The 14,958-nt window shown below is 52.6% G+C and overlaps 1 protein-coding gene across 2 annotated transcripts in view; it reads left to right on the top strand.

Annotated features, from left to right (window-relative positions):
- Positions 1 to 11,933, top strand: part of SMAD7 (SMAD family member 7) — a 29,716-nt gene extending 17,783 nt beyond the window's left edge. For both annotated transcript variants that reach the window (XM_059894461.1, XM_059894460.1), the window contains exon 4: positions 9,926 to 11,933. In XM_059894461.1, coding sequence (XP_059750444.1) covers positions 9,926 to 10,464 — 539 coding nt within the window. In that variant the 3' untranslated portion in view covers positions 10,465 to 11,933. The remainder of the gene's footprint in view (positions 1 to 9,925) is intronic.
- Positions 11,934 to 14,958: the final 3,025 nt, after the last annotated feature.

Raw genomic sequence — 14,958 nt, 5'->3', positions numbered from 1 at the left:
GCAGGAGTTGAGTTCTTCCTGTGGTCTGGGTGCACAGTATACAGTTCTTAAAAACAGATGGGCCTCATCTCCAGCTCAGTGGGATCACAGTTAAAGGCCCACTATGGATGGGGGGGCGGTGTTTCCTGGGAAAAGGCCTGGATTTGGGGCTCTTGCAAAGATTCAGAAGCCGACCCCCATTTCAAGTGTATGTCGGATGCCCCAGGGTGGGGCTTGGAGAGAATTACAGTGGGAGGGAAAGCGCCCACCCTTCAAGTTTCAGTCCCCTGGGGCTGGCCTGATTTCCTGGGCTGAGGATGGGGGCACAGTTATCAGCTGGCTGCATGGCCTTCACCGAGCCATTTTTGTGTCCTGGACCTCAGTTTTTTCATCTACAAAATAAGCAGTTGGACCTGGTCTCCAAGTCCCTTGCAGTACTGAATGAAATCCTGTGATCTGTGATCTTCGGCTCTTGGATTTGAAGGTGTGTGAGAATAAGATCCCTTTTGCGGAGGTGGTGGGTAGCTAATGGCCTCTTTCACTGGCGAAGAAAAAGACTGTAGTTCTTCAAGTTTTTGGGTTTGCAGACTCTCCCAAGAATGAGTGAAAGCTGAAAGATCTTTCCCCCCAAAAAATGCATGTGCATACCAATATTTGCATACATTTCCAGGGGTCCTTTAGCCCCATCCCATGGAATCCCTTGTACTCAAGAAGGCAGGGTGTACACGAGAGCATTAGGAGAGGCAGAGCCTTTTTCTTTTTGTGGTAAAATATCCATACCATTTACCATTCTAGCCCTTCTTAAGTGTACAGTTCAACGGCATTAAGTCCATCCCGTGGTTGTGCAAACATCACCAGTATCCACCCCCAGAACTTTTTCACCTTTCGAAACTGAAACTCTGTGCCCATTAGACACTAATTTCACAGTCCCCCCTCCTCCCAGCTCCTGGCATGAATTTGACCGTTCCAGGTACCTCACATGAGTGGATTCGTACAGTATTTGTCCTTTTGTATTTGGTTTATTTCACTCGGTGTAAGGCCTTCAAGATTCACCCATGTTGTAGTAGGTGTCAGACTTGCCTTTCTTTTTAAATGTGTATAGATATCCGTTCATCCTTCAGTGGACACTTGGGTTGCTTCCACCTTTTGGCGATCGTGAATAATGCTGCTATGAACATGGGTGAACAGGTATCTCTTCAAGACCCTGCTTCAGTTCTCCTGGGTATATACCGAGAAGTGGAATTGCTGGGTCATGTGGTAATTCTGTGTTGAGTTTTTTGAGGCAGGGCCATCCTGACTTGAGCGTCTGCATAGACGGATCTGCATGGGGCAAACTGGGTGGACTTGAGGGTGAGCCCTGGGGCAGGGGGAGTGAGAGGAGAGTGGCATGGGGGGGGGGAAGGAGGTCAGCGGAGGAGGGGTGGCCTGGCTCTCTGCAGGAATACAGGCCAGATGGGAGCCCGCATTTATGTGAGGCCCAGAGTCCTGTGAAATGTGGAGCCCACAGCACTGAGCAGCAGTGGCCTTGTGACGGTGGTCCAGGGTAGGGGGACTTTCATTCCCCTGGCCTCCTCACTGGGGGCTTAGGGGTGGGAGGGCCCGTGAGATGGGGGGCCTCACGCCTAGGAGGTCCTGGGTGCTTTGGGGGGTGAAAGGGCTGGGATGGCTGAGCAGTGAGTGTGTCAAAGCCAGGGAGATTAGATTACGGAGGCAGACAGAAGTAATGATTAACTTTTCCAGTCTGCACACTGTCTCCACTCTGTCGTACTGTTGTTTTTCCCTGTAAGTACAGTGCGGCCCTGGCCAGGCCCTGGTGTTGGGTTGTAAAGAAAGAAGGAATGAGGGCTGGGAGTGAGCAGGGGGCGGGGAGCCAGGGAGCTGGCCGGAGAGGGAAGGCTTTTCCATCAGATCCAGCGTTGGAATTTATTGGCCGGAATGCAGTAAATGTTCAAAATGCCATCCCATCCAACAGTTTTCATAATTGTTATGGAACAAGGGGAGCTGGGGGAGGGGAGGGATGAAAAGGACTTTTGTTTCTCACTGGATTTTTCCTCTTCTTCGGACGGATTCTCTACCCTCCAGAAAAACGAGAGTTGAGCTGGAGCTGTGTGAAGGACGGGGTGGGGCAGGGCCCGTGTCTGGGGCTGGAATACCTTGCAGGGAGCTTGGAGGGTCCGCGCAGCTCGGGGGCTTTATTAAATTGAGACCCACAGCAAAAGCTGCTCCCGCAGAGCCCCCAGACCTGCAGAACCAGGTAAAACCCGTCCTGCACCTCTGGGGGTTGTGTCCTTTCGGGAAACTGGCTTATTGTGAATCTGTGTTTATTAAGATTCTTTTAACGCGTAGCCAGCGTACTTACAAGTGGTCAGGAAAAAGAAGAAAATCCTGGTGGTTTAAGAGTAGGTTCCTGTGTTGGATTTGTGTTTGCGAGTGGACGCGCACCACCAGTTGGGAATCCACACGTGGAATTTGGGGGGATTTCTGGACTCTCTCCGGGTTGGGGGTGGGTGGGTTAGAGATGTGACTCGCACGCCCTTCTGTTGTGGGATGTTCCCCTCCTTGCTATGTCTTCCCAGGAGTGGCCAGGATCCTACCCAGGGGGCAGGCAGGTGAGCAGATAATGCCCGCGCAGGCAGGTCTGGGGGGCTCTGTGTGCAAGTGTGTGACCCCTCTTTCTGAAGGCAGCTGCTGAGTTAAGTTGCGGGGGGGAACACGACGGTGGGAACTTGGTGATGCACCCTGGGGTGGAAGAGACTTGAAATTCAGACTTGAAAAGGATGAGGCTGGATGCACACTAACCAACAGCCAGGGAGGCCCATTTACTGTAAATATTATGAATGGAGTTGGCCGGGCTGGGAGTCCCCACCCTTCCTCTGAGGCCTCTCGGAGCTGGGCAGAGCTGGCCTCCTCAGAAGGCAGGCAGCCGGGTACACGCTATAATTTGCATGGCTGAAGGCTGGGGCACAGGAAGCCGCGTCAGCCCGGCTGGCGAGACAGATGGGAGCTTTTGATTTGTGTGGCTTCCCCCCCCTTCCCCGGCGCTACCCTCAATTATATTCTCTGATGGCAAAACACTGCTCTTAGGAGGGACCGCTGGGCTGGGGGCCTCCGACTTGGGCCATTTGAGGGGCTTTAGGAGGTGGGGCTGGGGCCCGTTGGGGGAGTAGGGAAGTACATTTTAGCTCTAGTAACTGATTACTCATCACAGTTTGTAAGGCACAGTCACGAATCAGTCTTCTAGACTAGCAGGACCTGCCAAATATGTCAGCCCAGGGGAGTTTGCAAGAGGAAGGAGGGTGATGATGGGTGAGAAGCTTCAGGGTGCCGAGCGTGGGTGGGCATTGGAAATAAGATGGTGATACAGGAGACCCTTCCCTGGGGACTCACCTTTTCCTGGGGGCCATGAATGACAACACAGAAAGAACATGAGTTTGTAACTCTTTGCAATGAAAAAAAAAGTTGGTTTAGAGATGGACACGGCCAAATCTGACTCAAATCTCCTTTCCCTTTTGATTTTGTTTTGTTTTATTGTTGCGAATGAAATGCAAAAGTGGGCCCTGCTCCCCAAAGTGATTTTCTTACTCTCCAGAAGGTAGTAAAAATAAACGGAACCTGTGTTGTTGAATACTGAAACCCAGAGTGTAGCCAGAGACCATCAGAGCCAGAAGGGGGCCCATGGGGCTGTTTTGCCCCCAGCCGCCTTTGCCCCAGTTGTGGGCTGGTCAGACTGAGACTCTGAGGGGGCAAAGCCGCTTGGCCAAGGTCACGGAGCAGCAGCTTGCTGGCAAAGAAGCCGTTTCACTCCTGGCTTGCTTGGTGCGAGGGAGCTGGACCCCATACTCGGGGGCCACGGTGGGCATAGCATTTCCACAGTGGGCTGTGAAGGACACTTGTTTTTGCTAGTGTTTGGAGAGGACTGGTGGCTTCCGAGGCCTGAGGTAGCTGCCCACACACAACTCACACCAGCCAGTATTCTGGCCTTGAACCCAGCTCTGCTTTCCAGCAGGTGATGTGTGTCTCATTGCCCCTCCTTCAACATACGGATGGTAATACTGTGCAGCCTCACAGGGTCCCCTTTCTGTGAGCCCCTTTCAGTAGAACTATGCATAGTAAATGCTCGTTAGGTGAAGGTGTCAGCCCAGAACTGTTCTCCCACCTGGGGGGTGGGGAGGGGGGGGGGACGAAGAGTTGTCAGCATTTTCCGAGCATTTGGAGAACCTAAGAGATAATATGCCCCTAAGAGCTGAGACCCTCCGCTGTGGCTGCTGGCCAGGCCCTGACCTCTGGCTGCTTTTTATCAAATTGTCACAATGCCAATGTGGCCAGTACTGGGAGCTCCATTTTAGAGATGAGCTCAAGTCACCACCAAGGTGACATGGGAGGCAGATTGAAGGGGGAGTGTCTGATTCCATAGCTGGTCAGCTCGTGGCTGGGCCCAGGGACCTGAAGAAGCACCCTGGCCTTTGAAGGAGAGCTTGGGGCACCCCCTGTCCACCCCCCAGTCCAGCCGCCTCAGTGGAGAACCTCGTTGCAGAGCTCTGAAAAAAAAATCCAACTTTTCCGTCCTGCCTTCTACCAGCCAGAGTTCAGTCTCTGATCCATTTGGTGCAGGAGCTTGGGGGTAGTGGTGATGGGTTGGGTCTGAGCATTTTCTGGGTAACTGAGAGTTAACCTGAAGCGTTTTGAGTTAGTTACAACCCCCATGGTAGCTTGCTCTAAACCCCAGAGCTGTCTTTGCTGCCCCAAGAATCCGAGGGAGCAGCTCTGACATCATCTTTTGTGTCCCGGGTGAGGTTGTAAGCATGGCTGATTAGAGCTGACCCCAGAACCCAGATTGAGCCCAGACACCGCAGCAAGTTTTTATGTGTTTGCTTCCTGAAAACTAGAGACCAGCGAGAGACTTGGTTAATTGTGCTTGGGATGAGAGTGGATGGGATGGGTTGGCACCAAGTCGCCTTTTATCTCAGCCCTTGTCCCTGAAATGGGCTGGTTGCTCTCTGAACAGTTTCCTGACCAGGGTGGGGAGCCGGGCCGATGAAGCTGTTAACCTTTGGGATGGCTGATGTAGGGGGGAAGGACAGGATGAGGCAACCCTGGGTGGCGCCGGAGTCCCGAGGAGGGAGGACCCTGGACCTGAGAGGGCGAGGCGTGGCCATGTTTGCGTTCCAGGGTTGCCAGGTTTACTTCTGGGTCTGCATGCTGTGCCCTTCGTTTGCCCTCGTCAGCCCGGGTGAGGCAGCCATTTCTGCCCAGGTTCCATCCCCAGCTGTGTGCCCTGCTGGACCACTGGGGAGGGGGCTCGCAGACCCATCCCACCGTGGGATAACCAGAATGTTGAATAAGAGAAATAATCCCTTTATAATACAAGTGCCTCGCGGAGATGAGAGTGGGTTGAGACACCCCCCCGCCCCCCGCCCGCCTGCCTTTTATTCCAGCCCACTGGCGCCCTGGCAGTGGGCACATTGGACTCAGCGGGTGCCTGCTTCTGTGGCTTTCTCTGTGTTGCTTCGTTTCCCAAGTATGTCCCTGTCCTGAAAAGTCAGAATCTTGGGGACCCCCACCCCACCCCCACCCCCGTCCCATCAGCACCGCCTCTGTGTGTGGACACAGCTAGGGTGAGATGGCCTCACTTCAAGTGTTCTCAGAATCCCGCTGGGTGTTTTGGAACAGTTCTGCCTCTCTGGCCTCATGGTCAACTTCCTAAATTGGAGACCGGACATGGTACCGTCGAGGCACTGAACTTGGCCTTTCCTCCCTCCCTCCAGTTTTTTTCTTCTTCATCTCCTCACATCTTCAGATCAAAAATTTTAAAAGGGGGAAGTTCCTCTCTAACCTAGGATGTGGCCTTGAGGGTCTGGTCACCCTGTGCCATTGCGATCCCAGGCATGAGATTCATTCATGAGCCTCTGGTCTCCTAGAAGGGTCTGGTCTGTTCATTCATGACCAGGGTAATTAAATAACTCTTTGTACGAGGCAGGGAGCTCCTTGTTAAGTGGTCTTCCCTAATGCAAGTGCAAACACGAGGCAGAATCCTTCTCCTTCTCCACCCGGCCTCCCGCTTTGCTTTTAAAGGGTAGATTTTATGCTTTAAGGGAAATTGGGAAGGGGAGGGGGAAAAACAACCTTAAAGGAATTTTAGGCCGATTCAGCACTTTTCTGGGGTTGCTCCACAAATTCCCTAAACTGTAATAAGAAGAAAAAATTGTGAAAAAATCTGATTAGGTAGCTTTTGACAACACAGCTTTTCTTTTGGATGCTTTAAAATGCACAAATATAGTTTTAAAACAGGCCCCCGTACAATTTTCTGAGGAGGGAGAAGTTGTTGAAAATACTGGAAAAGGTTATAAAAGCTGAGGGAAATTAACAAGGGACGGCGAGTTTTGCCTTTAGAGGTTAAGTATCGGCAACCAGGATACTAAGACCCTTCCTCAGTCCTTGTAACAAGGGGGCGTTTTTTTTTCTGTGCAGGGTCCTCCCAGCTCCTCACTTGGAGGCCTGGGAAGCCCCCAGGAGCTAAGCGTCTGCCCCGACCTTTGTGGGGAGATGCTTGTGGGCTGTGGGCCCAATTCCAGGAACTGTGCTTCTCTGAAGATGATGCTGAGCGCTTCCTAGAAATGAGCCCAGACGGCGGGTACTTCAGGGCTAAGGAGCGGAGTCTGAACTGGCAATTTGGGGCATTGTACTGGGCCCCCAGAAGCCTTCTGTGTAAAAGGGGCCTTCGCTCTAGTGATGGGTTTGCCTGACAGCCTGTTTCTGTGCTCAGAGCTGTGTAGTTCAGGAGCAGCAAGGAGAAGAGATATCAGGGCACTAGGGGACTGCAGGGTGACATGGGGGGGGCACGTGGGGGTCCTGCTGCCCCAGATTAGGGCACCTAGTGGGCTTTCAGGGACCTTGTTCACATCCAGGGACACCCACACGCTGCTGTTTATCTGGGCCGGGCCATTAACCTCAACAGAAAAAGGCTTTTTCTTTTTCCAGGGGATGTCTGGCAGCAAATTGCTGGGTGCATTGTCAGGCCGCACAGATGAAAGAGAAACCAGCCAGAACGCACCCCCCACCCCCACCCCCCATTCCCCCTCCTCTCTACTGGCCAACCTCAGGCCCCAGCCCCCGCCCAGCTTCCTCTGCCCCTTGAAGCCCACCAGGCAGACAAGGCCCCCTACCCCTTGCCGGTGGGCCTGGCACAGGGGCAACTCAATCTTCAGGCTCCCACCCTCCTCCCCCTCCCCCTCTCCCCTCCCCTCCCCCTCTCCCCTCCCCTCCCCCTCCTCCTCCTCCCCCCACTCCCCCAACCCCCATGCTCTGGCCGGTGCCAGGTTTCAGGGTAGCCGAGCTCCATGAAACAAAGTATTGTGAGGCTCCGCTGAGGGTCTCCTGAACCTCCCTCCCAGCGACTCCTGAGCCTTCCTTTCCAGGCCAGTTTGTTGTCCTGAGTTGGGATAATAAGTGAGAACTTCTTACATTTTGAAACGCTCTCCCCCCTCAAACAAGCAGGCAGGTGGGCGCCCTGTGCCTTCCAGAAGAGGGCTTTCTCCAACCCGGCAAACTTGGACGTCAGAGCATTTTTACTTACGTGAATGTTATGGGTCTTTGGTATAGCCTTCAGAGCTGAACTCGCTCGGCAAGAGGGTTCAAAAGATCGCCAGCGCTCACGAGTTTATTAGCAGTTGATGGATACTTTGCAGAAACAAGTTAATGCCTCATGACTCACCTTCTACTTGGAGCTCTTGTCCCTCTCTTGTTTTTCCATATGTTCCTGTGTATGTGCACGCAAACACACGTTCACATAACACACACTCGAAGTGTGCTCATATCCACGCACACAGCCTCTTTCACACTTGTGCTTCAGAGATGAATGTCGGGGTCAGGGGTGATGGGCCAGGTTTCTGGTGTTGATTTTCGGTGGGGTGGTGGTGGTTGAGGGGAGGAAGGAGCCCTCAGCTTCCCCGTCTTGTGTAGCTGGCGGGGCAGGCATTTGGGTAGGCCAGGTGGGACGTCCAGGCGACCGCTGCTCAGGGTGGGTGTTTCTGGCTGCCTCAGTGGCTCACCGAGCGCCTTTGTACAGACTTATTCACGGGACACCTCCATGTAAAGTTAATGCAGCTGACTGGTTCCCAGGTCCTTACATGCCTGTTAACGTTGGAAGGAGTTGGTGTGCTGCGCTGCACTGGTTAACCAGCCTGCCGGGGCAGCAGGACAGTCGGGACCCGAGCCCTCCCTCCTTTACCCCCAGCTGCTGTGCTGTATAACCCATCATCATCCAGGCTCTAAACCCAGTGGTTCCAAAATCAAAAAGGCCAATCAAACCCAAAGACATCACGCACCACCCCCAACTTCATGCCCCAAGCCCCCCACCCCAGTAAGTGAGAAGCGGGGACTACAGGGAGGGCAGGAGGCCGCTTCTGCCGCCTGCCAGGCCTTCCCCCGTCTCTGCCCATTTTCGTTGACAAATACAAGACTTCCGGTCTCCGCCCTGCCACCACAAACCACAGTGTTCCTGCAGCCCGGCTGGGCTGGGGAGACTTACGGTTCCCAGTCTGAGTCCTGCCCCGCCGGCTCCAGCTTAAAGGAGGAGTTGGAGGAGTCGGAATGCCAGCCTCCAGGGCCCCCTTTCCTTTCATACACGCCCCGCTTTTAAAGATCTCTGAGCGCCTGTTCGGGAGTCACCTTACCAGAATCACCCCAGTCTCCCCTGCTGCCCGTGGGAAGAAGCATGTCTAGGAAAGCCGGGGTGGGCCCTCCAGGGGAGGAGGGGGCAGGGCTGCGACTTTAGATGCTTCTGGGGAGGGAAGGGGAAGAGGAAGATGCCGCAAGCAGGGTCCTGCAAGCATGGCGGTACCCACTTTAAACACATCATCTTCTGTCTGGGCTGGAGGAGGTTAAGGTAGTCTGGGCTGACACCAGCTTGCAGGTTGTGATTCGGCATTTTTACCTGAACTCACGTGTACAGAGCTGCCGCTGACAGACACACTGGGAGTTATTTTTCTATTAGGAAGATAGATATTTTTACCCCAAACCACGTCCATTAAAATTTTTCCTGGATATGGGACTTCCCTGGTGGTCCAGTAGCTAAGACTCCACACTCCCAATGCAGGGGGCCAGGGTTCGATACCTGGTCGGGGAACTAGATCCCACGTGTCACAACTAAGAGTTCACATACGGCAACAAAGATCCTGCACGTGGCAACGAAGATCCCACATGCTGCAACTAAGACCCAGCGCAGCCAAATAAATAAATAAGTAAATAAATATTTGTGGTGGGGAATAAGCTCTGCAGTGGCTCCTCTTTTTAAAAAAAAAAAAAAAAAAAAATTTTTTTTTTCCCCCGGATAGCGCCTCCTTATGACCAAGGCACTGATCTGAGAACTGGGAGACAACAAGCACAAAGACTGTTTAGCAGGTGGTCCTGGGGTCGAGGTCTGGTTCCATCATCCCTGGGGCCTGAGCAACAAGCTTTCTGAGCCCAGGTTTTCTCATGAGGATGACAAGGGGCTGGATCCGCTGGCCTTCAAGGTTCCATCCAGTTTAAAGAACTGTAATTCTAGACCATCCAACTGTAAGGCCTTTTCTAGCCCTAAAACCAGGACCAGCCAAGTTACTAAGTGGTCTTGGCTTCTGAGCTCTGCAGCGATGGTGCTTCCTTTGGCCAGGTGGGCACACGTGCTGGTGTCCCGGGTGTCTGACAGGGTGTGGGAGTGGAGGGAAGAGGCTCCCCCTCCAGCAAGCCCCATGCTTAGAGGCAAGGCTCTTCCATCACTGGGTCAAGATTTCCAGGCCCCAGTAGGAGGACTCTTCGGCCTGCAACACATCCAGCACCCCATCCCCTCCTTCTGTCTTGCACTGAGAGACAAGCTGATCGTGAGGGTGTGTGTGATCTTGATTTCGGGAGGAAGAGGAAAAGGCCGGTCTCCATCACCACCAACCATGTCCGCCATTTTGTTTTCTAGATTCCCAACTTCTTCTGGAGCCTGGGGATCGGTCACACTGGTGCGTGGTGGCATACTGGGAGGAGAAGACGAGAGTGGGGAGGCTCTACTGTGTCCAGGAGCCCTCCCTGGATATCTTTTATGATCTACCTCAGGGGAATGGCTTTTGCCTCGGACAGCTCAATTCGGACAACAAGAGTCAGCTGGTGCAGAAAGTACGGAGCAAAATCGGCTGTGGCATCCAGCTCACGCGGGAAGTGGATGGCGTGTGGGTGTATAACCGCAGCAGTTACCCCATCTTCATCAAGTCAGCCACACTGGACAACCCGGACTCCAGGACGCTGTTGGTACACAAAGTGTTCCCCGGTTTCTCCATCAAGGCTTTTGACTACGAGAAAGCGTACAGCCTGCAGCGGCCCAACGACCACGAGTTCATGCAGCAGCCGTGGACTGGCTTCACCGTGCAGATCAGCTTCGTGAAGGGCTGGGGCCAGTGCTACACCCGTCAGTTCATCAGCAGCTGCCCGTGCTGGCTGGAGGTCATCTTCAACAGCCGGTAGCCACGTGGGGAGAGGACAGAGCGGGAGCCGAGCGGGCCCAGTCCAAACTACTTTGCTGCTAATATTTTCCTCCTGAGTGCTTGCTTTTCATGCAAACTCTTTGGTCGTTTTTTTTTTTTTTTCTCCCCTCCTTCCCCTCGTTCTTGTTTATGTTCTGTTTTGTTCTTTGAGAAATAGCTTATGAAAAGAATTGTTGGGGTTTTGGCGGGGGTGGGTGGTATGGTTGGCAGAACACCAAGGCATGAAAAGGGGAAGCAAAAATCAGTACCACCGAACACAATGTAAATGGGGAGCAGGCCTCGACTTCGGGGTCCTCGTTGCCCTCGTCAGGGTGTACGAGAGAGAGAGAGAGAGAGAGAGAGAGAGAGAGAGAGAGAGAGAGAGAGAGTGTGTGTGTACGCAGATGGGGGAAGCGGTGTGCTCTGTGCGTTTCCTACGGATGTTGACCGCTGAGAGGTTTGCGCTCCCAAGCTGTGTCCCTCTTGCTCCTTGGACTTGCACAGTGGGGCAGCGGGTGTCCCAGCAGCAAGGCTCTGTCCCCCAGCCTGGGGAAGCCCCCATCCCGCCTCTCCCCTTCTAGGACATTGGCCTGTCCGCAGGCTTCTTAGAAGCCACCCTGCCAGAGGCTGAACCAGAACCTGTCCTTCCATGCTGTCTCACTCCCCTCCGGCCACCCTGCTGCCGTTGTCGTGTCTTTCTTTTTTGGCCATCTGCTCCTGGATACCTCTGAGATGGGCTTCCCGAGGGCTGCCGGGGCAGCCCCCGTCACAGTATTGCTCACCTAGTGCCCTCTCAGGCCCCTCCGCCTCTCCCCTGCCCTGGTTACATCAGGTTTTTCCTGGACTCAGAAAACCAGCTCAGCACTTTCCTCCCCTCTGCAGCCTGTGTGTTGAGCTCTGCTGTTAGACCAGCGAGGGGAGCCGCCCCCCCTTCCCACCAAGAAGGATTCGGTCCATCTTAACCCAAGGTACCATCCTGAGCTGACACCTAACTCTTCCGTTTCTTCTACAACTCATACACTCGTATGATACGTTGACACTGCTCTTAGCTCAATGAGCATGTTTAGACTTTAACATAAGCTATTTTTCTAACTACAAAGGTTTAAATGAACAAGAGAAGCATTCTCATTGGAAATTTAGCATTGTAGTGCTTTGAGAGAAAAAGGACTCCTGAAAAAAAACCCTGAGATTTATTAAAGAAAAAATGTATTTTATGTTATATATAAATATATTATTACTTGTAAATATAAAGACGTTTTATAAGCATCATTATTTATGTATTGTGCAATGTGTATAAACAAAAATAAAGAAAAGATGCACTTTGCTTTAATATAAATGCAAATAACAAATGCCAAATTAAAAAAGATAAACACAAGATTGGTGTTTTTTTCTATGGGTGTTATCACCTAGCTGAATGTTTTTCTAAAGGAGTTTATGTTCCATTAAACAATTTTTAAAATGTATACTTGATTCCATGTTGTCCTCCAGCTCCTTTTTCTTCTGGTGGGTGGGCAGCAGGATGTAGCCATCAGAATCCGGGACAGTTGGGGTCTCCCAGAGCTTGGTTGGGGAGGAAGCTTGCTTGGTTGGTGGGACCACAAAAAGGAGAGACATCCAGAACAGCTTGCACCCGTACCTACACGGATACCACCTTTCTTGTTAGGCAGGAACCCTAGGGTGCAGCTGGTGGGTGTCCTGAATTTGTAATGGGTCAACCTCGGGGAGCCCTGAGTTACAAAGGCAGCTGATTTTTCAAAGCCTGAAAAGTTGAAAAAAGGGAATATCATTTTGAATGATGGGGAAGGAGGTTGCACTGGGAGACAGGATGGGAAGGTAAAGTCCCAAGAACTTGGGGTCCATCCAGTTCCTGCTTGCTGACTCCTTGCTTTACATTTAAGTCCCGAGACGACTGCACCTTTCCCAGAGGAAGGTCACTGCCACACTGGGTTCCAGGACAGATTCCCTGAAGGCTGAAGCCCTGGAGTAGAGACGAGGCTGGGGCTGAGTGTTGATGGTGGGAGGGAGGGATCTGGGTCCGCTAAGTTCTGTACTGGGCACTCCGGGAGGTGGAGAGGGCTGAAAGGAGGCTGGGCAGACCCTACTCTGCATCTGCTTAACACATTTCCAGTTCTCTATTCCCTTGGCCCAGCCCAGCTTAGCCCCAGTGGCACTTGCTGGTATTGCCCCTGGGATTTTCACTGATCTGAGCCATGTATTATTTTATTATTATTTTTAATTAATTAATTAATTTTGGGCTGTGTTGGGTCTTCGTTGCTGCACACAGGCTTTGCCTAGTTGCAGGGAGCGGGGGCTTCTCTTGTTGCGGAGCACGGGCTCTAGGGCGCACAGGCTTCAGTAGTTGCAGCACGTGGGCTCTAGGCTCAGTAGTTGTGGTGCACAGGCTTAGTTGCTCCGCAGCATGTGGGATCTTCCTGGACCAGGGATTGAACCCCTGTCCTCTGCGTTGGTAGGCGGATTCTTAACCACTGTGCCACCAGCGAAGTCCCTGAGCCACGTTTTAGATTCAAGAAATAGGTTCAAATCGGGCACCAAATGGGGCTGTTTAGGTGTCTATGTCAGGGGGTCTTAAATCTTAGACCCAGGAAGGGGGGTCTCTTTGAAGTGGGAGTTAAGATTTTAGATATCACAAACTGGTACAATTTCAGAAAAAATTTTTTGGAGGGCCAAAGTAAGATTGCCAGTTTTTCATTTTGCCAAATGACACAAAGCATTACAGCTTACTGGCACCACTGTTTAATGCGAGGGAATTATAATACAATTGTATAGCGAGGAATGGTAACTTAGAGCTTTAGTGCCAAATGGTCATCTGGGCCAGCTTGTTCACATGAGGTGACGGGGAGCTCACTACCACTTGAAGCTGCTTTTTGTCAGTTGAACTGAAACCTGCCTCCATTTATTCGAGTTCTGCAACCTAGAATAAGTGTAAAATCCACGTCTGGAAAACACCCAAGGAGGGCTATAATTAATTCCCAGGTGGTAGTGGTGGAGGAGGGGTGGGGTGGAAGGTGTTACATTAGGGAGCTGTCAGAGGCATTTTCGTTTGCTCTAACTTGCATCAGCATGCCAGGAAGCTCTTTAATAATAATAATAGCTACCATTTATTGAATGCTTAGCTAGTTGCCAGGCATGATGTTAAGCGTTTAAGGGAATTTATTTAATCCTCCCTAGGACCCCCTGCAAAACTGGAGGCTTTGAGAGGTTAAAAGACTTGCCCAAGGTCACTTGGCGAGGAAGTGCTGGGGGTGGTGGTGTTCAGGGGCTGACCTTGGCCTTACTCCTTGGTCCAAACCCTGTAGGGTTGTTATTTGGTGGAGTCTGTTGGGGCTCCAGTCCCACCACTTCAAATCAGCGCGAAGGTGGGCCCTGAGCTGCTTGCCCGGCGAGCTACGTGGGCAGGGCCTCCGGGTCCAGGAGGCAGGGGCTGTGGCAGCAGCACCTTCACACCCTCCTCTGCCACCCGGACTTGACTCTCAGCCCCACAAGGTTGGAACTGGGCTGTGGGCGTGTGGACCCGCGTGGGGTGGCTGACTCTGGGTCAGGGAAAGAAGGACATTTAGGAGAAACCCCATGTTTGCAGTACACGGCACTAAGCTGCCGTCACCACGGACATCCCCTGGGCGCCTCTGATGCGCTAGGACTGCTGCAGGGAACACGTGTCCTCCATGGTGCTGGAGGACAAGACGCCCACGCCTGAGGGTGGCCAGCAGCCCAGGCAGAATGTATTGAGTGAGGAGCGAGGACCTCCAGCCAAGGAGTTTGGATTCGTGGAGGGGAGGAGAAGATGCCCCCTTGGAGGGAAGTTTTCCTGTCACCTGGTTCTCCTTCCTCTCTCAGCTCACCAGTCAGATTTTGGGGTGTGTCACAGGGTTCTGTCCTCCCCTCTCTTCTTGGGCCACACCTTGTCCCCGGGTGGCCACGTCACTCCGGTGCCTTCATCTCCCCTCACCTGCAATGCCTCAGCTGCCCCAGCCAGAAACCTGGGTTCTCCCATCTCCCCTGCCCTGTCCCCCGACATGGAATAAACAGCCAGATCCTGTCCTCCCTGCCTCATTCCATCCACAGGTAAAAAATGCAAACAGTTCTCACGTATGTTCCCTTGCTCTATCCCCACTAGTACGATTTAGTTTAGGACCTTTTAGAGCCTCCTTCCTCTACTCCAGGTGGCCTTTCAGCATGTGCCTCCGCCAACCTCATGCCTTAACCCGCCACCCCCTCAACACATACACACCCACACCCACCCACCCCCACCACACACACACCCATCTTGGTCCCCAGCATGCAGGGTAACTTGCAATTCGTCAAACACACCTTGCTTATGTGTTTCCAAGCAAGCGCTTTCCAGGTCCTTCTTCAATTGGCTGTCTTCTTCTCATCCTTCAGGATGCAACTCAGACCACACCTCCTCCAGGAAGCCTCTCAAAAATGTCTGCTCTAAAGAAGACAACAGTGGTATAAGATTCTCTCTTCCCTACTG

Source organism: Balaenoptera ricei, chromosome 14, assembly GCF_028023285.1.
Source record: "Balaenoptera ricei isolate mBalRic1 chromosome 14, mBalRic1.hap2, whole genome shotgun sequence".
Classification (NCBI taxonomy): Eukaryota; Metazoa; Chordata; class Mammalia; order Artiodactyla; family Balaenopteridae; genus Balaenoptera; species Balaenoptera ricei.
The sequence above is the reverse complement of the archived record's forward strand: the minus strand, read 5'-3'. Positions and strand labels throughout refer to the sequence as shown.